General features: G+C 44.9%; 1 protein-coding gene and 1 long non-coding RNA gene across 3 annotated transcripts in view; both read right to left on the bottom strand.

Moving 5' to 3' along the window:
• Positions 1 to 5737, bottom strand: part of SP3 (Sp3 transcription factor) — a 31920-nt gene extending 26183 nt beyond the window's left edge. For both annotated transcript variants that reach the window (XM_085227530.1, XM_085227531.1), the window contains exons 1-3: positions 5595 to 5737; positions 5146 to 5270; positions 4859 to 4972 (exon numbers count right to left, since the gene is read on the bottom strand). In XM_085227530.1, the coding sequence (XP_085083656.1) occupies positions 4859 to 4972; positions 5146 to 5270; positions 5595 to 5601 (246 nt within the window). In that variant the 5' untranslated portion in view covers positions 5602 to 5737. The remainder of the gene's footprint in view (positions 1 to 4858; positions 4973 to 5145; positions 5271 to 5594) is intronic.
• A 4898-nt stretch (positions 5738 to 10635) lies between these two features.
• LOC146543976 (uncharacterized) lies at positions 10636 to 22626 on the bottom strand. The gene is made up of 2 exons (XR_014884251.1): positions 20920 to 22626; positions 10636 to 11927 (listed from the first exon to the last, which is right to left on the bottom strand). It is a non-coding gene; the product is annotated as an uncharacterized LOC146543976 (long non-coding RNA).
• Between the last annotated feature and the right edge of the window lie 689 nt (positions 22627 to 23315).

The following is a 23315-nucleotide window of genomic DNA, read 5'->3' as shown; positions in this document are numbered from 1 at the left end:
CTCATATTTCTCTCTCATATCAGTACTACCACTATGTCCATCTAGAATGAGACTAAGCCAGTTGCTTCTCAAATAGTTAAAGTAATGTTATAAGGCAAAAATAAACTGGAATTCCAGATTTGCGTTAATTTCTATGAAACACTAATAATCAATTCTAAAGCTGAAGATATGCCAAAGCAGTCTTATAGCACTCCTTTATTTGCAAAGGATACAAAGAAATGCATTGTTTACAGCACAGAAACGATACTTTTCTTCCCCATATTGCTAATTATTAACCTCTCCAATTTTTTTCTACATCCTGTTGGTACATGACAGTACATATGAATCATTCTCTACCTTTTTTTGAAAAATAAGTTTAATAAATCAGTGCAGCCCACAGCGCACTGTTAGCAACCACCTACCACAACTGGGGCAGTCAACTCTGACAGCTCCTATTCTTTGGAAGCTGTCAGGGCCAACAGCTTTCTCTGCCAGCCTGCCACTTCCAGCCCTCACAACGTACACTCCCGTTAATCTTGAACTCTTATCCTCACCTATCTCAGCCATACCCAGCACTGCTGTAAGAATGACCCTTGGGAGTTCAAAAGCATCTCTTTTGCCTTGCATTGCAATAGAAGAGCACAACACCATCCCAACTTTGCAGCTTCTAAAACAATCATCTGGTCGCCCCAAAACCATTCAAGTGATCATCTTTGTTAGACTGAAATTTTAGAATGTTTTCTTTTTTTTTTTTTCTTCTCTCTGCATGGTTCTACCATTTTCTGCATTGCTTCGTCTTTTCACCTAATTTTAAAATCTCCATAAATGTTTCAACTGGAACTAAACTATAATATTTATAACTAAATGAAAAAGAAACCTAAATATTAATATTTAAGTAGAATTATTTGTCAACAATAAACAGTGAAAAAACAAATCCCAAGCTAAAGCCTCCCAGGCTTCAAAGTCCCAACAGAGAGGGTCAAAATACATGAGCTGTCATTTCTAGGTCAGCCAGCAGGGCACCCCATCCTAGCAAGACTTTTCCATGCATCAGCAGGCAGCAGTATTCCAGGGGAAGCTTCCATAGCAAGCATTTGACAAACCCTGGACACAGCAATACACAACTGAGGAAAAGATTCCCAGGTCACAGCAGGCCACAAACTTAAGGCCATCCACATTAAAATCAAAACTAAGCAGGCAGAACACAAACCACTGGTGACAGATGACCACGGACAGGGCAAATCACAGCTGCAAAGCCAAAGCTGATAGACAGAATCACAGAATCACACAGAATCACAGGGTTGGAAGGACCTCAAGTATCACCAATCTCCAACCCCCCGCCACATGCAGGGCCACCAACCTCCACATTTAACGCCAGGTCAGGCAACCGAGGGCCCCATCCGGTCTGTTCTTGAACACCTCCAGGGACAGGGCACCCAAAACCTCTCTGGGCAGCCTGTTCCAGCACCTCACCACTCTCTCTTCCCCCTGAACTTCCCCCTGACATCCAACCGAAATCTCCCCTCCCTCAACTTAAAACCATTTCCCCTTATCCTGCTGTTATCTACCCTTTCAAAGAGTCGATTCCCCTCCTCTTTGTAGGCTCCCTTTAGGTATTGAAAGGGTGGAATGAGGTCACCCGCTGAACAAGCCCAACTCCTTCAGCCTATCCTCATAGGGGAGGTGGCTCCAGTCCCCTGATCATCTTCGTGGCCGTCCTCTGGACCCTCTCCAACAGCTCCCTGTCTTTTTTGTACTGGGGGCTCCACACTTGGACGCAGTATTCCAGATGGGGCCTCGCAAGAGCAAAGGGGGACAATCACTTCCCTGTCCCTGCTGGCCACCCCTCTTTTTATGAAGCCCAGGATACCATTTGCCACCCGAGCCGCAAGGGCACACTGCTGGCTCACGTATAGACTGTGATCTCCATCAACAAAGACGACCAACAATAACGCCTGCTAATTTTTTGTCATCTAAAAGTAAGCATAGCTCTAACCAGAACCCTAGGCAAAGCTGAAACCCTTGTTAGCTAGAAAAGACCTCTCCAGCTCACAGAAGAGATTTAATTCTCTCAACTATCTTCTTCCCTTGCTTTCCATACCAAGCAGTTGTCATTTTCATTAGCCTTTTTTTTTTTTCCACGCTAATCCTTCCAGTGCCATGACAGTGGTGTCCAACAGGCCTGGACTCAGGTACAAACAGAGAATCACAGAATAATTTCATTTGGAAGGGACACAATAATTTCATTCCAAAGGTCACACAGACCAGCCCCCAGACCCAAAGCAGACACAGCCACTTTAGCTCCAGCTCTTTCCGAAATCCCAGACACGTGATATTCCCTGCATTCCTATGGGAGTTTTGTTGTTGCTTTTAAATCACCCTCCCAGTCTCTTGGGGAACAGCTGCAGCATACCATTTCAGCCAGGAAGGCAGCGTGCAGTAAATGGCTAGTCTAGCATACTGGCTCCAGCCTCACTGTTTCCTACCAAGTGAATGTCAGCAAAGCATTAAGAAAATAACCCTACAACGCAGCACTGCTATCCTTATACATAAAAACTCTTTAATTGCTTCTAGAAGCAAAGCCTACTCATTTATCTTCTCCAGTTTATAGCTTAAGAATTCTACCAGACATTCAGCAGTTGGGACCACAACCCAGGTCTGAAGATTCTGGGAAAGAATTGTCACCCAGTTGCCAAGTTCGGCACCATCACCCATACCAAACTCACCCACCTACGGTACTGGGGAAGGGATGGCCACCACAAATCCCATGAGGACAACGCATCTGTGCCCAGGCTTGCAAATCTCATTTTCCCTACAAATTATGAGGTTACCTCAATTTAAGCCTGTTAAGCTCCTTCCTCTATGTCCTAACTCCCTGTAAGTTACATTCTGGAGATGAGAAATATCTGTATGCCACCGAATCCCTTTTGTTATTCTGTTTTTCACAAGGAAGATGTTTCAGAGATTCATTCACTCACTCCCCTCCCTTAATTAAGGTCATTTTCATTAACTCCAGTGTCCAGTTCAGCTACTGTTGGCACCTCCTTCAATTTATATTTAGTGTCCATTAAAATATTTTGAGTCATTCACGAGAAACGTAGGAGAGAGAAATCACTAGAATGGTATAACCTAACTCACAGCAGGTTTGCTGGAGAGGCCTATCTGCATGTATGGAGAGCAGTAAGACTGTATTAGTATCATTTCTAACCAATATTTTGATCTCTCCTAAATTGTTCCTGCCTGGCCCTGTAAAGTCCCTTATACGTAAGCATAACGACAGGAATATAGAAGTGCCACTTCAAAACCTGATCACCCACTTTGCACCACCAGGAACTATTTGTCATATCCTGTTCTGGTACCTTCAGACCATGGTACCATGCCAAACAATAAACCCATCCTCAGGATGCACAATTCCAGCTTTCAAATGAGAACAATCTTAAGACAGAAAAGCAAGGAAAAGAAAGCAAGCTACCACTTCAGCATCATTCATTTTCTAATGTGTGTGTTTCTGCAAGAGACAGAGCCAACATCCACTCTTGTGCATCTGCTATTATGAAACAAAATTGAAAGCCAAAAATTAAAAGGCAAGTGCTTAAGCACATAAACAAGCTCAGAAAAAGTACGTTTGAAAGGAGGCAAAAATTCCATTTTCAAGTTCCACTATTAGACTACAACATGCTGCATGCCCTCGGACAACCACCTTCAGTTTCCCTTCACATACAATAGACTGTAACACAAAGATGAAAACAGTATTCTAACAGTTAGCACTTGAGCAAGCTGAACTCCGTCACTGACATTTTGATGTTTCAAATAAATAAATAAATAAAGTGCTGACAAAGGCACGTGGTCCACCACCTTCGCAGGCTTTTTTGCTCCCATTTGCACAACCCTGAAAACTGAGACCACAAACCCCTGAAAGGCTGTTGTACAGCGAGTTAAAAAAAGAACTGGAAATTTGCCTTAAGAGAAGAAAAGAAAGGGGAAAATGAGCATTTTTGCTGGTTTTCCTTGTAAGCAAACAAGCAAAAAGCCCTGTAGAGGTAATATATGCAATCTCCCAGATACAAGGCCAAATGAGGCTCTATCACAACGTTTTTACAGACATTTAGCACTCTCCCTTTTACATACCGACATCTTTAGATACCGTGTATTTTAACATGCCCCACCTCTGCTAACCTTACGAGCCTAAGCCAAAAAGAGAGAATAGGTCGACCGATTGAGGAAGAAGCGAGCTTCCATCAGGCTTTTGTTACCGAGACGCTAACCTAGCCCACACACGGACACATCCCTAGGTGCAAGCTCCATCTCATCGCGCACAGTCCCAAGGTCATCGCGGCTCCTTCAGAGCAGACGGCACAGAAAGATAAGGACGGAAATTCGGTTGGCGATAGGAGGGACCGCATGGTAACCGCGTCTCGAAAACACAGCGTCGACACAGGAAGCAGCTCTCCGCCGCCGCGCTGGTTCCTAACAGCCATTTTACTGCTAACGACATCCTTCCCGCCAGCCGCCTTCATTTTGTGCCGCCGCCCGGCGCGGCTCCGGCTCCGGCTCGCGGCCGCGGGCTGCGCCCAGGTGGAGGTGGGGCGGCCCCGGGCTCCGGGCACCGCCGTGTCCGGCGGCTTTCCCGCCTGCCCCCCGGTTCGAAAGTCAATGGCGGCGGGGGAGGGGGGAGCCAGCCGCCCGCCTCCTCCCGGGAGCCCGGCTCCTCCTGGAGAGGCAGGGGAGCCCGGGGACCCCTCTCCTGGCAGGTCGGCCCTGCGATCGTCCCTCCCCCCGGGCGGGCAGTGCCGCGCGTCCCGTCCCTCCCCCCGGGCGGGCTGGCTGTGCCGTCTCTCCCCCCGGCAGGCCGTGCGAGAGCGGCGGGGCGGGCACTCACCGCTCCGGCAGAGTGAGAGGCGGCGGCGGCGGCGGCCTCATCCTCCTCCGGCGACGGCGGGCCGATCTTGCTGCAGGTGGCCGCCAGCAGAGCGAGCGGTGACGGCTGCGCGTCCTACCCACAGTGGGCGGGTTCAGGGAGAGAAAGTGGGTGGCGGTTAGCGCGGGACGGCGGCCGGGCTCCTCGCAGACGCGCGCACAGGAAGCGGCGGCGGCACCGGCGCCCGCGCCCGCTCGCAACGTGTCACCCGGGGGAGGGGGGGGCGGCCCGGCCGGGCCCGCGCTTACCTGGGGGGCGGCCGCCGCGGCGGAGGCCGAGGCGTTGCCGTTGCCGTGCTGCAGGTACTCGCCGTGGCCGCTGCTGTCCACGTCCAAGGCAGCCATTTCCTCTTGTTTCACGGGCTGCTCGGGAGCTGCGGGCACGGTGGGGAGGGGGAGGGGAGCGTCACTGACGGGAGCGATCACCCCCTCCTCCCCTCCTCCCTCCCTCCTCCCCCCCCTAACCCCGGCGCTCCCCCCGCCCTCCCGCACGGAGCCCTCCTCCTCCTCCTCCTCCTCCTCCCCGTGCTGCTGCCCCTGCCCCTCTTCTCCCTCCTCCCCCTGCTCCTCCTGCTGCCGCTCTCAGTGCCGCTCTCGCCTCGCTGCCGCGCGGACGCTCGGGGGCCGGAGCGGGGGACGCGCAGGGCCGGAGCAGGAGCGGGGAGCCCCGCGGGGCGGCTCGGTCGGTGCGTACGTACCGGTCATGGTGCGGGTGCGAACGGCCGGCTGGCGGGGCGGACGGCGGGCGGGCCGGCTGGCTGGCGCGCAGGCCCTGCGGGCCGGGCTAGGCGGCCGCCGCCGGGGACATGCTTATTGTGCTCACGGGCTGAAGCGGCGGCGGCGGCCCGAACCTACTCCGGGGTTTTTTTTCCTATTTTGATTGACGGTGCGGGAAAGCCGAAAGGTGGGGCTTGCAGCGGGAGAGGGGGCCCGGCCGACACCGCCGCCCGCCCGCCCGCCTGCCAGCCCGGAACTCCCGCCTACGCCCGTGCGCGCGCGCTGGTTGGCTGCGCCTCGGCGCCAGCGCCGCTCGCACTGGTCGCCCGGCCTGCCAGTCACCCGCCGGGGGCGGGGGGGACGCCTCGCGCCGAGGCGGCTTCCTGTTTGCTGGGGCTGGTGCGAGGAACAATGAGCGGCGGCCGCGGCCTGATGCGTCCCGCGCCTCCCGGGCACCGCGCGGGGTCTCGGCGCCGCCGGGACGCAGCGGGCGGGAGGCGGCGGCGGGGCCCGGCCGCGGGTTTCGCTTGGAGGCTTTATCCTCCGCGGTGCCCGGGGGGACGTCGGGCCGGCTCGGCTCTCTTCGAAGTCTCCTCGGCGGGGTGCCGGCGGCGGAGCCCGCGCTCCGCCAGCGCTAAGATGTCGGCGCGCCGTCCCCGGGGAGCCGAGCCGCCCGGGCGGGTCCCGCTCGGCGGGATGCCGCGCCGGCCCCTGGCGGCCGGTGGCGGGGTGGGTGGAGGAGGCCGCGCCACGGCGGAGCGCGGCCGTTGCGTAAGGAGCTGGCCGCCGCAGCTCGCACCTCATGGCCGGCTGAGCGGCTCCCCCGTCGGGCAGAGCCCTCCAGAGACGCGAGGGTTTGGCGGCGTCTTGCTGGCGGGAGCGTAACGCCTCGCCCTCGGAGCAGGGGCCGAGCAGTTGTTGATGCACACGGGCTGCTTTCAGTTACAGTGAGGGACGCTGACAAGATTCCCCTCGTCATCAGTTGGCTGCTCCGTCCCTCGCGTTTTGCAGCACGAGGAAAAGTAGGAAACTGATCTCTGACAGGAAATACGTGTAAAGCACTGTACGCGTACGTGGTGGTGCAGAGACGACCATTGGCAGGGCCTGCTTCTGTCGCACCCCAGAGCTCGTGAGGGGCTCCCACAAGGGTGCACCGCTCCCGCGTGGCCTCGGCTGCCCTGCATCTGAAGCGTGATGCAGCAGCACGTAGGCCATGGCAGCCAGTGACCCTCAGCTTCTAGGATCCCCCAGTGCCTGCTTTTTTCTTAGTTACCTTTCATAGAGAATTCTGGAGGTCTGTGAATGAGGTTGAGAAGTGTTAGATTAAAGAGCTGTTACTACTGAGAATTCCCTGGGAGATAATGTTGAGCATATTCTTATCTGTCCGTGTTTGTGCTAGGTAGCTGAAGCTATCGGCTACCTAGGGAAGTCTGCTGGCAGTAACAAGGAAACCCAGAAATAGATTGTCAGCATGCTCTCCAAACAGAGAATAAACAGTGCTTCTGAATCAGCCCATCACTATGACCTTGCAGAAAGTGCCCTGGCTTAGCCCAAAACTGTCACAGTCCAGGAAAAACACACCATGATAATGTGAGTGTAATATCAGGAAGTCACGATGGAGGAAGACAGCAATCTTCCCATCAGCCAAAGATTGTTCTTACTGCATGTTGTGTACTCTTACTTTATGAGCATTTATTGTGCCAGTAAATTGAGAGTACCTCCAGATAACTTTTCATAGAAAGTTGTAAATTAATCCTAAAGCTATTAGTCGCAGCTTTTTTTTTTTTTTCCAGAGTTCTAAAACATCCGTATGTATGCTTATGTAGTCTCTTGTAAATCCGCTCCATAACAGCAAAGAAGCTTCTTGCAATTATAATTCTTATTTTAGTTTCAGAATTCCCTAAGAAGTGCAAGTAGTGTCTAGGAACAGAAGTCACACTTATTTGCCGTAATAATACTATAATGTCAGTAATAATTTTTAGCCAGTAGAAGCTACAATACACAACCTTAAAAAACAAGTCTGTATATATACCTGAGCAAGTTTCAAGGGCAAGATTAAAATGCAAGATTATGTGCTGTGTAAGCCTACTGTAGTTTCTAAAAAAAGTCTTCTACAGCTGGTATAAATCTGAAATTTCTTTTACAGCATTAGACATTTTTAGTTAATTGGATGATACGCTGGACCCAGAATTATTACAGGTAACTTTGAACTTCTGAAACAGTTCATTTAAAGATAGAACTGTACAAGAACTGATTCCTATTTGTATGCTGGGAAGATGGAAATAATATTAAGAAAACGAACCTTACTTATTAACAGGATATAATAGTATCAGGGTTTGTTTTTTTTTGGCTTTAGAAAAAGTATGTTGTCTAGGATCTAAACTACAATTCCTTCTACAATTGGATGTATTTTGAGAGCTCTTGTGACTTCAGCGAACCATTGCTGATCTAGGAGCTTACCTGTATGGATCGGTTTGCAAGCTAGTGGCCTAACTGCAGTGCTTTAGGACAGAATTTGAACTACAACTATTGGGATTATACAATTATACATTGAGAGTTTTTTAGCACATTAGAACTCAGATGTTAATAGGCTTCACACTAGCTGAGGACCAACTTTTCCAGTCCAGTTCCTTAAATTAAAAGGACACTGTGATGTTAATATCAAATTCAGATTAAAAAGAGCAATATAATAGAATAGATGTGAGTATTAAAAGAGAAAGTTAAGTTACAAGAAATTTGTCAAAGAAATAGGTGTGCTATATTACAAAAACAGAGGCATAAAGATTCAGAAATGTCAAATAAAAACCTGAAAGAAAGTTTTAATTTACAACTTTACAGCGGAGATGAAAAACAAATGAGAAGCAAAAAAAAAAATTAAATTCAAGAATAAAAGGAAACAAAAGATACTAGTTGTAGCTTTTTGTTTATCAACATACTAGAATAAAATCAATCTAGAAAAACTCTGAATGTAACTGGTATAGTATCTGTACTGTATGGGAGCTGTGTTAGGTGGTGATCTTCTTGCTGAATTAGCACTGACTTGAGATTCCCAGTGAGACTGAGTTCCTTGCCCAACTGGAGGAGTCGTTGTTTCCTGTTTCTTGAGATTAGTCACCAGATCTAACATCTCAGTATATGACCTGAATAAAGTAACCTTGATCACTGTATTATTAAAAATCCTTCCCTCTTAAAGCCCTCTTTCTAGGCTACTTGTGGTAAACTGTAGGTCCAGTGATTAATTCCCAGTCTATTTGCTGAAAAGGATGTGTTGTATGTAAGTAGAGCTATGTAAATAAAGAGAAAGCACCACTGGTCTATACATGACAAGAATAACTTTACCATACTCCAAAATGTGGCCATTTCACAGTTGAGATACAGCCTTTACTGTAAATAGTAGAGGAGCTTAGCAGAGATTCTGATGAAACTTTAGGGAAGGCTTTGAAAGATCGTGCAAATTGGAAAGAAAGCTACAACTAACACCTCTCCTGATTTAATCTCAGTGCTTTATTTGAGCACTGTAACTGCATCTTGTTGCTTTAACTCTTGGAGTTGCACAAATTCTGAAGAAGTGCACCACCTAACTCAACTTCCATCAGGTGCAGTGCCAGTGACTCTGTCTTTAAAGGAATGTATTATTGAAGGATTGCTGGTATGTGGTCCAGACCAGTAGTCGCATCTGTGTTACACTTTTCATCTGAAAAGTGGTGGGGTTTTTTTTGTCATACAGAAGTCTAGAATGCAATTGGACAAGATAGGCAGGAATGCACGCTGGTGCAGTGTATTTTGTACCACTGTAAAAACTGAAACTCAGTTGTTTTAAAAGGTTGGGATTTAAGTGGATGTTGAATGATTGGTAGGAAACGAATTCAACTAGTTACCTTAAAACTAAAAGGACAACAAGCAAAATATCTGTAAATCACAGGCCTGAAAAAGTAACTAGGACACGAAAAACAATTAAGGGAAGGTGTCTTTTGAATTTGAGGTAATGCAGTCAACAGTGTAAAAATTTCGGTAAGATCTGGAGAGCCATGTGGTTCTCGTTTTTAAACAGAATATTTATGTGGTATCAAGTAGAAGCAAAATAATGTCAAGATTTTGAATCAGACAACTTACATTTACTAGAATCCAACCTCATCCTGAATGTTGGCCTTCATCTTCAATTTAAGCCTTAGCAAACATGAAAAAAGATTCAGCTGCTATTCACAGGGATTGCATTCAATTTCTGCATTACATGCAGACCCATTTGCTTAAGAATAAAATCTTTTGACAGGACTGCAGAGGACAGACTGGCAGGTTGACTTGAGAGGTGTCTTGAGTCAGCACAGGGTAGTTGGAGGTAGTTGCGTGACTTGAGTTCATCCTGTTGAACATCAACAAAGAAATTATTCCTTGCCTAGTGTAAAATTGTCAAGGAAGCAGCAATGGTTAGAGTAAGGTGCTGGCTGGGATTGTATCACCATCCCCCAGAAAGCACCTCCCTATCCTGTGATGAGTGGCTATCAGAGTGCAAATTTTGCAAGGTGGGAGCAGGCTTGAGCAGTAGGTGTGGTCTGACCAGAAGCTGACATCTCAATGACCTTGACTTACAGGTATGCTAGAAAACCAGCTGCAAAAATATTGCTCTGCACTGCAAGCTAAATTGTGTCAAATGGTGCAGGACTGGACAGGGCTTCATAGGTGGAAGCAAATGAGGAGAGGTAGAACTATCTTCATAGCAAAATGTCGATTAGGTCGGGGTTTCAAGGTTGCCAGACCACACAGGAACTAGCTGTGTTGATGTGAAGTATCCGTCAAGAGAACAAGATTTCTAGCATCCAGAGAAGCACAAGCAGCACTCAGGAGCATCTGAAAAGCCTGTTCTGTAGGGCTGCCATGGATATCAAAGACTGTGTAGTCTGCTATACAAATGCAGTAATATCCAACTGTAATATTGTAAAAGGCAAATAATATTTATTAAAGGTGAAATAGGATTTTAGCAGTTTTTAAATAGTAAGGACAATTCTAAAAGTATTGGTTTCTGCCTGGATGTCTCAATTAAACGACTCCATTTAAGAGAGGTCAAAGAGAAATCTCCAGTACCTGGATCCAGCTGTTCACAGGGGAGACATTTGATTCCATTGATGCACTCACATCCACTGGAAGTTGTTCATAGGATAAGGAAAGGCCTCTCCAACTAGTGGCTGGTACAGCTGACAGCAGTAACATACCAGATCCAGCCTCTTTCCACAGCTGACCAAAGATCTGAGGCATGCAGCCTAGCCACAGAAGGGGAAGAACCTATGAATAAGTAGTCTAATCACCCAGTCCATGCACACATCTGAAGGCCATGACTCTTTGCAAACACTGGTGACAGATCTTCAAAGAATGGGGCCAGCAGAAAATCTGTCCGAGCTCTGCACATGCCTGTGTGTGAGGACGGTCATCATAAACATTGTTTGCTGCCTGGTCACTTCATTTACATTTTTTTTAAGCAATTAGGATGAAAAGAGTCGTGCTGCATTTTAGTCAGAAATTCTTCCTCATTCATTACAGCTGTAACTTCCTAAGTGACGTTATTTTTTTTATATTGTGCCAATTGCCAAATTCCATGAAGATATCTTTTATTATTTGACCAAGTAAACAGGAGCTATCCTTAAATGTTAGTGAAAACTAATTCTGCTGGTTGTAATTTCTGTAGTGTTAAACTGTGCAACTAAAGAGAAGAATTGCGATGTGCTATGCATATTTTTCCCCCATTAATTGTATTGTCTTGTTTTTATTTGTGTGTACTTGTAAATAAAGCATATGGTAGTTATATCTACTCTGTAAAATGTGGGTGTGATTTTTTTATTCACTTGACAACTTATTCCATTTAAGTACATTTTTAATTAACAAGGTCTGTCTCTTTCAAAGAGGAAACATTCATCTAATCTCTTTCCTACCTGAAGAAAGACAGTGAGAAAAATCAGGTAGGCACACAGCTGAGAAGTTGTCACTTAGCAGGTAATGTCATTGTAGAGAGAGAACTCTTTCATTTCACCTCACTTAAATCAGAAACACCTATTTTTCAAGGTTCCTAAAACATAATACAGTTGGACCCCATCAGTATCCTGTTTAGGCATAACTCCTATCCTTCACGGTCATCAAAGCAAATATAATTAAATTACAGAAATAATTGGGAAAAAGCAAAACATAGGATCCTTTAGGTAACTGTACAGGGGCAAAAAAAAAAAAAAAAATCTATAACCATGACTTGCAGAATCAGTAATATGGTCTCTAAGGATCCTTCTCCATAGCCTGTCACAAGGTTGGATTGGAAATAAATATAGATTCACCTGAAAAAGAAAAAAAAAGAAAGTGTTTTGTTATGTACTTCTTGTCTGGCATAATTCTGTCTCTCTTCCTATTTGGCATTTTATTTTTAATAATGCCAATAGCAGAAAATTAGGCCATTGTGGAAATGAAAGAGAGTGGCAAATTATATATATGAGCACATATGTTTACTGAAAATTTGAAAACTTAATAGCAGGAATTATATACTCTGAAAGGAAATATTTTTAGAGGGATGAGAGATTCCTAAAAATAACATAACTTCAATCTGAATTCAAGTTGCCAGAGCAAGATCAAACAGGACTCTGTGGCTCCCTCTAGGAGAAAGAAGCTTGGGGCTACCAATCCATCTGCATCCCCTGCTCGCTCTGGCAGCTCTCAGAGCCATGGGTGGCAGGCCCCCGATCTGCTCTCCTTCTCCTGCAAGGGGCCCATGTTGCTAAACATACTTTCTGGCATGTCCACGGTGGCACATAAAACCTTTGTGGTTTTTGCTGCAAGCATAATGTCATTAAGAGTAGACATGAGCGTGAAAAGCAACAGAACAAATTAGGTTTGTGTCTTTAACTTATTAACTTTTAAAGAGGAAGTGGAAAGTTTCATGGTTCATTGCAGATTTTTCTGTCTTCACAGTGCAGAGAAGTAAAATTTTAAGGTTTGGACTGTGGTAACATGTAGGTTCAACTTTCTTTTCCTGCAGTAAATACCACAGAGGAGGGGAATTGCATCAGAAATACCAAGGAAGAGAAGCCCAGGTGAGATCTGAAATTCCAGTTACGGTTTTAGAAAACTTTAAGGAAAAAAGCTTATTCTTAGTAAATTTTACCTAAGAAACACCTCAGTAAAAGTATCATTATTTCAGCTTAAGTCTAGAAGATATGCATTTGAGCCTTGATAATGACAACAATTAACGCACTGATGGTGCCAACATAAAATAGCGATAGATACCTTTAACTGCTGATTAACTTCTGGCTTCTACAGTCATCTTTGCAAAGCCCACACATCTCTGTTGCCTTTTTTGCATCTCACTGACAATCCCATAATTCATGTTACTTCTAAGACCCTGCTGCACATCACTTATGGTCTTTCTGACCCATTTTTGTTTCAGAACTGCACTAGACAGCCTTCCCAATCTAACGACGCTTACCAGCATCTGTACTTTGCCTCAGGTGCCCTTCCTATTTCTAAAAATTAATTAACATAAGCTTAATTATTTTTTGATGTATTGTTTCTCACGCCTCAATTAATATCTGAATTATTGAAGTGGATCACTGCATAAGTTTGTTCTCAGAAAGTTGGAAAATTCAGAAACTCCACTATCATCTTAATTACTTACAAATGAAGGGTAAAACGCCTTCTAATCCATGGCAAAACTCCAGAAGATTTAATGGAGACAGGATCTCACTGCAAGATGAAGTTCCCCGTGCATTCCCCCAGTCTCAGCAGGACCACTCGAGCACTGAATGCTCAGTCTGCGTGTCTTGCATAAGCATCAGAGTGCAATTCCAGGACAAGAATTCCACTACATCTTTTACTTCACAACAACAGGACCAGATTTTCAGCAACACAATATATAAACAGAGAAGTGATTGAATATTCTATCTGCCACCAAAATAAAACCCAGTGAAACAAACAACCTTCCTGCTTTTTGTCTCCCAGAGGAAAAAGATACATGACAGCACTTCTTTTTCCTAGCCTGGATTCCTACAGAAATTAAAACTTTTTTTGAGATCATTATCTCTATAGATTTAATGAACACTGTGCGTGCGTGCACACATACATGCATGTGCATACTTGCACGTTATGCAAGAGAAAGGGGGAGCGAGAACAAACAGCCAATTTTAACCACATCTGACAGAGCAATAAAAGGCTCTAAAAAATTATATTCTTATACACATTTTGTGAAACAGACTAAGTAGGGGAGATGAGACCCACTGCAGCATGAGTTAAACCTTTATTAAACACCAGGAAAGCTACAAAGATGAAAGATGTAATGAATACCCACCCACAGGAAAAACTGCAGTCAGAGCCTCCAGCCTGCTAGACATGGGAGAATCCAACTATGGGATCACCCAAGGAAAGCCAAGCCCCACGAGCTCCGCAGCTCACAGGAGTGCTTGTTTGTGTTGGGTTTATGTTGGGTCTCTAATCTGTTACTGTCCAGCTCTGAAAGTGGCATACTTATTTTTGCACTGACTTTGAGGAAAGTCTATTGACACAGGGGCTTGCTTTGGCATTCAGTGATGAGTCAGGTGGCAGCTCTGTTCAGGACTGGTATCAGCTGTCTGACATCTCTCCTCTCTTGGATGCTAGAGGAGAACTGAAAGAAAGACAGGAGATCTGAACAGTACTGTACCAACAAACAGTGCATTCAAAATGATGCTTACTACCTGCAGTGTTTGTGTCTTGGTTGCCTTTCCTCATCCACAGCTAGAATGTGTTTGACAAAGCTTGTTTACTTCACCAAGAATGGCACTATCTGTCATACAACCAGGGACAAACTATTTTACTGCAGCATTCACAATCCCTCCTGAATGACTGCCTTCCTTTTTATTTCTTTTTTCAGTACCTCATCTTTCATCTCTAACTCTTTTTTGCACCATACACTTCAGTTTCTCCTTTGCTAAGCAAATTCACATCTCTAAAAATACCATCCAGAAACTTTTTATTCTTTGTAATGTTGGGTAGCAAGGCAACTTGGCTCTCATGATCAGCAATCTTGCTCACAAGTGCTCAGGAATCAATGCGCATAGGCTCCCTATATGGTATGTAGCCATACCTAGCAGTGCTCCGGTTCATGGTCCTTCACACCCTGCACAATGCAAGGAGCGATAATGAAAGAATTCAGCAGCCAAATCCTGCTATTTCCTTCTTCCCAAAAAGGTTAACTTCAGGAAAAAACAGAAGTACCTGTTCTCATCACAGAGTGACAAAGGGATTTGTGCATTATTGTTACCATTATTGCTGCTACATCTATCTGAGGTTAGCCTGAGATATTTTAAATGAACTTCTTTATTTTTAATCTTTTGTTACCAGGAGAATAATAATGAGCTGGCACAGCAGTAAGAATCTCCAAGGCTTGGAGCAATAAAATGAAGTTACAGTCTTCTAAACTGGTTACATTTTGCATGCTTATGGGAAAATAAATATTTATTCTCTTCAGTACATTGTAGCTGTCAGTCCCTGATTTTCCTCCACCATGATGACTTAGACAAGCAGCCACTTGTCACTTTTTTACTGTCATTCATTATGTAAAGAAATATAGAGGAACTTCATATTCGCCAAAGCAGTAAATATTTAACAAACTGACTTTCATTTTTTTTGTTTTATGTGACACTGAAGTCTGCCATAGGAGCCATTCTATTCCCGGAGGAATGATAATTCCTATAGTAGGACAATTCAACATAAACACATGCAATAAAACAGGTCAGTAAAATCTGCAAGTTAATTCTATGCTGGAGCAAGGCGGCTGCTCAGTTCCCTGAGTGGTTAAGGCCCCAGGGCAGTACAGCTCTGTGGACTAAAGACTGCATACGTGCTTGATTTCTGAGCTGGGATCCACATCTCTAACTCACTACAGTGCTCATAGCTGGGAGGTGATGTCGACAAGAAGCAAAACATGTCTTCACCTCCCAGCTACAAGAATTATGTACGTGATTTTCAGGCAATGAGTGGGCAAGCTGGGAAGCAGAGGCCAGAGGGGAAAAAATTAAGTCATTTCCAAAGGATCTGTGAAACTTTGTAATTTGCCTTTGGGCTTTCCATGAAAAGTAAGTTATTTGACACTATCTGTACATAGATGCCCAGTTTGGTTTCTGTAAAAGCTATGTTAAATATCACATTTGCCAAATAGAAAGCAGTGAGAATTAAAATACATTAATGATTCCTCTTAAGGTCATAGAGCCAGTCATTCAGGCATCAGAACCAAGTGCAAAAGTGAGCTAATAATCATCTCCTCATCTGCCTTTGTTCCATGTTTGATACAGAGATCATCAACATTGTGACAGAAGAGACAGAGAACACTTCCTGCTGTACCCTGAGTGAAAAAGCCTCTCTCTGCCTGGTATCTAGTGTTTAATTCAACTCCTACTTTGCAGTTTCTATTAAACCATTTCAGATCTATCAACAGAGTCTGAGAACTCCCAACTGGTGACTATGGGAAATATTTTCATTGCCGCAGCTAATCTACAAAGACAAATATTTTAATGTTTATATTGTGAGAAACAAAATATCCTTATCTCCCAGTATAAAACATTTGCTCTTTTTTGGATACCAACACAGTTCAACTCCAGAACTGTTTGAAATCCTGGCTTGTGGCTTATCTAATTCAGTGATACTCATTGTAGGAATGGGAGCTAGTGCTCTGCGAGTACTTGAGACGGCCAAGGAGGTTCTCCTAAAGTCTCTGTTAATCATGGGAGAAATTACCCCATTTCATAGATGTGAATCTGATGGGCAGGAGTACCCAGTGCTTCTCCAGAGGTCATACACCAAGGCTCACAGCAGAAGTAGGTCACCACCTTCCCACTTCAAAGAAGAAAATGAGAACATTTTTCTTTGTTCTCTGGTTTGAATAACTGCCTAGTTATTTGTCCACTGCTCCATTTTGTTCTTTGGAAAATCTTTTTTCCATTCTGTTGTAAATTTTCCGCATACACACATTTTCAGAATTAGCAAATTGGTGCCACCAGCCCAAGTTTTGCCTCTGCCAACCTACCTGTAGCTCTGCAGAAGCCAAACAACTGAAGGCATCCCCAGCTTGCAGGCGATGGGAGCGGCTCCAAATCCCACAGCAGCTCAGTGTCCCCTTGGGTGCTTCAGCATCTGAGGGGGAGCTGCAAAGCCCACCGCAGAGCTGCCGCCTAGCCCAGGCTCCCCACATTGGGCCTTTGCACACATTTGTGCATAGGAAATGTATCATTACAGCCCTACACATTATATCCAACCAGGTGCTTTTCAGTCTGAATGTTAACAGAAGCCATTCTCAACATTTTGTCAATTAGTGCTATTGGCAAGATACTGGCTGGAGATTAGAGTCTATTCAGAACTTGTTTTTCCACTTTTTATTTCCTCTTTTTTTTTTTTTTTTTTTTTTTTTTTTTTAATTTAAGGTAGTGTTGTGCTTCAAAACAAAACCAATTTTTTCAAGTCTACCTGTGCAATATTAGTAGCTGCTTCCTTGTGGGACTGTGCCCCTCTCAATTGTCTCTGTATAGTTTTCAGACCTTGCCACCTACCCATCCCAGTTGTTAATTCTCTCTGATATTTCCCTGCATCTTTATTCCATAGAAAAAGAGGCCATTGAAGAATATCGTGCAGAGTGTCAAACAGTTTCCGAATTGATCCCTCAAGGCTCGGGCCAGGGAGAGGGCAGCCCGGCTCAGAGGCAGAGCCCGGCAGAGTTTGCTGAGGAACCTTTGAGCCAGCAGCACTCCACTTGAAAAGCCTTTTTCCTTCAGACACATTCGTGCCTCAAATCATTACCAAATATAGAATGCATTCTTTAAAAGATACTGCTTTCGCCACATGAGGTACCTAAAACTGCTAGAAGAAGCTAAGCTGAAAAATACAATGATACCCATTGCCATATATGGCACACAATTAAATCAAAATTCCCCCACAGCCTGACTTGGTGGCCATGCAAACCTTCACTTTACTCCCCAGATTGCTTTATGAGATACAACCAGCTCCTCACACATGCACATGGCTGCTGACGTGGCTCCTTGCACACCCATTTGCCAATAGGAAGGGGCATTGGACAGAATCATTATTAAGAACAGGAAGAAATTAACAGTGACCAAAACAAAGATGTAAAATTCCCATATCCAGATGCACTGTGAGTTTTCCAGTCACCGTTCCTGCTGTTGTCACATCTGGCTGTTACAGAAATTACTTGTTACACCGTTTTGCCACTCTGGTGTAGAAAATAGCATTACCAGCTCTTCTCCTGTCTATCTTCCCACCAGGGCTCCAGGCACAGCCATGGAGAGTCACCAGGCCACTCACCATTCTGCCTTGTCCTATGCTGGCTCCCTGCAGGACCAGCGGCAAGGTTATGCCACAGGCATCGCACACTCTCCCTCACGCAGGAGGCACAGCAGAAGAATAGTTGTCAAGTTTATGTGACTTTCCATCAGGAAAGGGCTAAGGATGAATAGGAGAGTGATAAAGCCCTCCCTTCCACTACTTTTATACTACTGCCACTCCCCAGCATGTGAACTTCCCTTTCCATTCCAGGAGGAGTGCCACCATTTTGAAACAGATCTGGATCTTGAAGTCACTTCAGTTTACTTCACACAAATACAGTTTCTGATCCATTGCTCACAATGTATAGCAGCTTTAGTCCCTGAACTGTCAAAGCAGGAGGGTAACTTTCCCTACTTTGCCCCCCTCATTTCTCTTCCATTTTTACCCAGTCCTTGGCCTCCTTCTCCCAAGCTGATCTCACCTTTGTGTTTTCCTTGCACATGTTGCAAATTACTAGCCCCACACATCACCTGTGCCTTTAGAACACATTTACTTGCTTTTGCTCCAATAGAAGATCTATTACGCAGCCCAAACACCCTGTATCCCGTGTGTCTAAAGCCTGGTACTAGGAATGCCAGCTCTGCTTAGATTCCTCTCTTTTCGTGTGTTTTCTCAATGCCCTTTTCTACACTCCAGGTAGGGATATATCTTCCACTTCTTCCACCTCTTCACACAGTCTCTCCCAGGAGAGAAGCCATGTGCTTCAGGTTGGTGCAGGCGTTACTGAGGAAGCTCAAACACTTCAGAGCTGACAATCCCAGCTGGGCTTCTCTGCTCCTTCCCACCAGAGTGACCATGAACCACAGTAAGGTACAACATGCATCAGGAAAGCACAGCCCTGCGGCAGACACCCTCTGCTGTTGCAAGACAACACATGAAAAGCAAAATCACAAATATCACAGCACTAAGGCATTCTGTACTTCAATGCAGATTTGCTCAGACATTCAAATACCTCAGCTCATCTGAACAGCTGTCTGACTTGCAGAAAACAATTGTCTCGGTGTTTTTCTCTCACATGTAAAGGCAAATCCCAGATGAACTACTACTCAGGCTGAAAGTGAAGGCTGTGCCAGCAAAAGGACAATTTTGCTGTGTAACGTCCGATGGCAGTGTGAGTTGAGCCCTAAGAACATGGTAACTGTTCTCTGGGAGTAGCATACTTAAACAAAGACAGTCATAATAGCAAGATGGTTTTCATGTATACCAAAAAAGCCTGTACCCTAGGTTGCACGTGGTTGCTGCATTTACATTCTGCAGCAATAAGCACTTATGCTGCTTGGTTGAATGAAGAAAAAAAATGGAGGGGAGGAGGGAGAGCAAACTGACAATGCTCCTTGGTCAGAGCCCTGGCCCTGCCCATGTCATTGCTCTGCCCGAGCACCTGAACGTTACCATTATGATTGCACTGCTGAGACACGAATACAGATCCATGCCTTTGATGCTGGCCAGCTGATCACTCCCATCTTGCAAGTTTTGTATACTCATTTTAGTATTCCTTCACTATAAGGCTGATACATGTGATCTGAAAATTGAGAAAGTGGGAAGAGCCAGCATTCTTCTTTACTGACATGGTTCCTAGAAGGCAAATCTAGACAAGACAAGTCTTGCTCCCCCACAGGAACTGAAGAATAACCTTAGTTCACACTTCTGGTAACCCCAGCTCTGCAGATGGAGCGTAACACATCTCTAATAGACTTTCACTAAGTTGCTTAGGCTCCAAGTAAGACCACAGGAGGTGCAGTGTGGGCTTGTTACAGTTGGAAGACAACAGCTGTGGGTCCAGAAAGTCAGAGCCAAAAGGGACTCAAAAACTATTTTCTGACTCATCAGAAAGATCAATAGAAAAAGAAAATCCTTCATAAAATCTTCTCAAGATATTTTAGTGTTAAACATTAATGGTTTTACAGATGTGATACAGGTCATTCCCAAATAAACTACATCTTTGCAAGTAGCTATTAGGACAGTATGCAGTTTGAAGTAACATTGTTAAAACCCCTGAAATACTTACAGACTTCCCTTTTACCCCCAGGGCGTGCCACAACACAAAAAACAATTTTCTCAACAAGATGATTTACAGAGAAAATGATCTTACTGTGAATTTTCCAAGCTGAAAATACTGGAAATGCATTGGGATCCTGCTTGTTCAAGTACACCTCTCGAGCAGAAAATATCAGATCTAAACCAAAGTGGTTCACACCACAGGAGAGATGCTCCACAGCTCCTACTGGCCACCCAGCAGCAGGCATCTCTCAGTTTGTTCTGAGCCAGAGCTGGTGCTAGTCTCACTAACTACTGAGGGGGAGGAAGGGGTGACAAAGAAAGCCAGTTTTTTTACTAAAATCAGTAAGGATTTAATGCTAAACACAGAGATAACAGTTGGCTAGAAGGTAAAATTTACTTCACTGCTACAATATAACTACGTTTGCAATTCTGAAGGAAGCTTAGGTAGAACTTGCTCTTTGGACCCAAGCAACTCCGAAGTGAACTAGGTCTTCTGATGCTGCTTTCTTCCCACTACACTGGTTTAGCCACAAGGGACTGCAGAAGAGATCTCCCAGTTCTGTCAAAGGACTAGAGAGCAGGCAATTGCTGGGCTACCAGCGTCACATGCAACGAGCCATGCAGGGAAGGGCAGCCCAGAGGCTCAGGTTTTGTCTCATATTGTTTTGTATCCCACCCCAAAATTCTTGCTTCACTTCTGTCAACATCTTCTTCCTATTCTCTTAATCCCTAGCTACGCTTGATATTTATAGAAGTTGTACTTCTGCTTATTTTAACTTTGTATATCCAGCTTTCTTGTTCTTGATATTTCCACCAGAAACTACATGGTTTTTTTTCTCTCCTTTTAACACACACTTTTGGAACAATAAAGTGAGCACGTGTTCCCTGTACAAAGGAGAAGAAGAATATAGAGGAGAAATAAGGAAAAGCAATGAGGGGAGCTGGCTTCAGCTACTGTGCTGAAGTTACCTTTGTTTGCAGTCCTTCTGTTTTTGAAGTCCAGTGAGTCCTGGTGGCTCAGCACCGCACCCAGCCCACATGGCAGTTCCAACTGGTGCTCTTCTACAATGCTGTTGTGCTGGGAACTGCAGGAAAAGCTCCCATGAGTCCCCATGCCTTGCCTACCAATGTGAAAGCAGGCTGCAGCCTTTGGATGGAGGCCTCCTGGTGCACCTCAAAAACCCCATGGAGATGGGCCTCGTGAGTTCCTGCATACGCCTGCCTTGGTATGATTATGGACAGACCAATTCCTGCCTTCTACCTCTTCATACAAAATCATCATCAAAATTCCTTTTAATAGCAGTAATTTTAAAGTGTCTGGTGTCTTTCAAATTCTGAGTGATATCATGAAAGGAGAGAGTTGCAGCAAGGCTTTTGTCTTTTCAAAAAGCTTCATTTCCTGAAGCCCATTATATCAAAATCCCACCCTACGAATCCCTTCTGTGCAACACAGCACTCCTTGTTAACATTCTGCATGAGCCTGTTTCCTCCTCTCTCCCTTAGGTACCACTCTCTCTATGTACCCTACAATAACAACTGTGCCTTTACTAAGGTTGAACACAAAAAACAGGTCTTTGTAAAGGATAATTAACAGCCAGCAGTGAATCTTAGCTTTTATTCAATTGAGTATGAATGAGTTATGAAAATGCTTTTCTACAGGGGAAGTAATGGGATATCTTTACCTTTGCATATGCTTTGCCTCTTGCATTATAGCACATTTATGATTTTCGTAGTTTAAAGTCAGAATAGGTACACAGATACTATATATCTGCATTCAGATAGTTGTATCTCAGTGCTTTCCTTCCCTTCTGTTAATGACAAAATCCCCACTCCGTATGCATCTAATCCAAATTCCTCGTGTCCACTCTGAGCTGGATGAGTGGACCTGAGCCTCTCCAACTGTTCCAGGAGATGCAAAGGTTCGTTTCTGGGACTGAATTTCCAAAACTGATGTAATCTACCTAAATTAGCATCCTCACATAGGGTGCTTCACAGGGTGCTTGGGGGGAAATACAGCAGTATTACACAGCTCAGAAATACATGGAGCCCCTACATTTGTGCATGAACTTTCCATTTAGTGTTAGAAAACTGTCATGTTGTTTTCTACTATTGGAGATACGTCCTTGGAAACATCCAAGGTCAGGCTGGATCATGCTCTGAGCAACCTGATCAAACAGTAGGTGTCCCTGTTTATAGCAGGGGAATTGGATTAGATGGTCCTAAGTGTCCCTTCCAACTTGTATGATTCTATTCAATAAGCATGTCAAAAGCAGCAACTGCCAGTTATAGCATGTATATAACATATATATGCATATATATGTTCTTCTACATATTTATATGTGCATTCATATATATAAAATGCAGAAATATCTCTCAGGTCTAAGACTGAAAACCAACTGTAGCATAATTTAAGTGAGAACAGTCTTTTAAAAAGTAAAAGCACTAACAATCATTGATAGAAAAGCAAAGGGAAGCAAAAGTGTCCAGATGAATTAAGTAAAAATAATAAATAAAACTTAAGTTTTCTCGGGACTGTTCCCAATGTCTACGTTCAGTTGTCACCCAAGCCTTCAGGACAGCTCTTCTCTCTGCTGATCAGAGCATATTGACGCACAAGAGGTGCAAGGACAGGGCCTTGATGTGGAGGGTTTTGTCACTGCCGTTACCTGGCTTTGCATTGCTAGGGCACGCACAAAACATGGGAACACAGCCAGAAACCAAGCCTTTTGATCCAACCTCAGCCATGTGTGAGGTTGGCAGTGCCATGGTGCTCCTACTGGAATCCAGGAAGCACTCCAGGCGGTCCCGTCTCTAAGCAGGGCACCACCATTATCAGCCAGGCTTTGCTGAAGCTGGAAATGGGGCTGTGTGCGAGCACTCAGGACTAGAACTCCTGACAGTGAACCTCACGCCATTTGTGTAATTGTTACTGAATAGGGCTTTTTTCTTCTCCGCTGCAACCTAAAAACCCCCTTTCAGTTCAGCGACTTGTTCTGACTGAAGGGCCGCTTCCAAAGCGGCGATCAAACAAGAGGATGGGGAATAAAAAACATCGCAGCCCTCGGCTGCAGCGCAGCAGTCCTCAGAGGTGACCCACAAAGGGAGCCCCTGAGCCTCTGACCTCCGCAGTCCTTTTACCGTATTTTAAAGCAGTCTTGATTTGTTTTCTTTGAAAACTAGTGGGGACAGTGGGGTAGGTTCTGCACAGTGGTTTGTTTGTTTGTTATACCTCAGAATGCATGTCCTGGCTCTCTTGGAAGGGATTCTGGCTAACTGGGCAACTAATGAAACGATAATATTGCCCTAATCAAGGGAGTGAAAGCAGAAGGAGGAAAATGTATTTTTGTTTTTTTATGCTTGGATTT

Source organism: Meleagris gallopavo, chromosome 7 (assembly GCF_905368555.1).
Source record: "Meleagris gallopavo chromosome 7, MGAL_WU_HG_1.1, whole genome shotgun sequence".
In the NCBI taxonomy this organism is placed as follows: domain Eukaryota; kingdom Metazoa; phylum Chordata; class Aves; order Galliformes; family Phasianidae; genus Meleagris; species Meleagris gallopavo.
The sequence above is the reverse complement of the archived record's forward strand: the minus strand, read 5'-3'. Positions and strand labels throughout refer to the sequence as shown.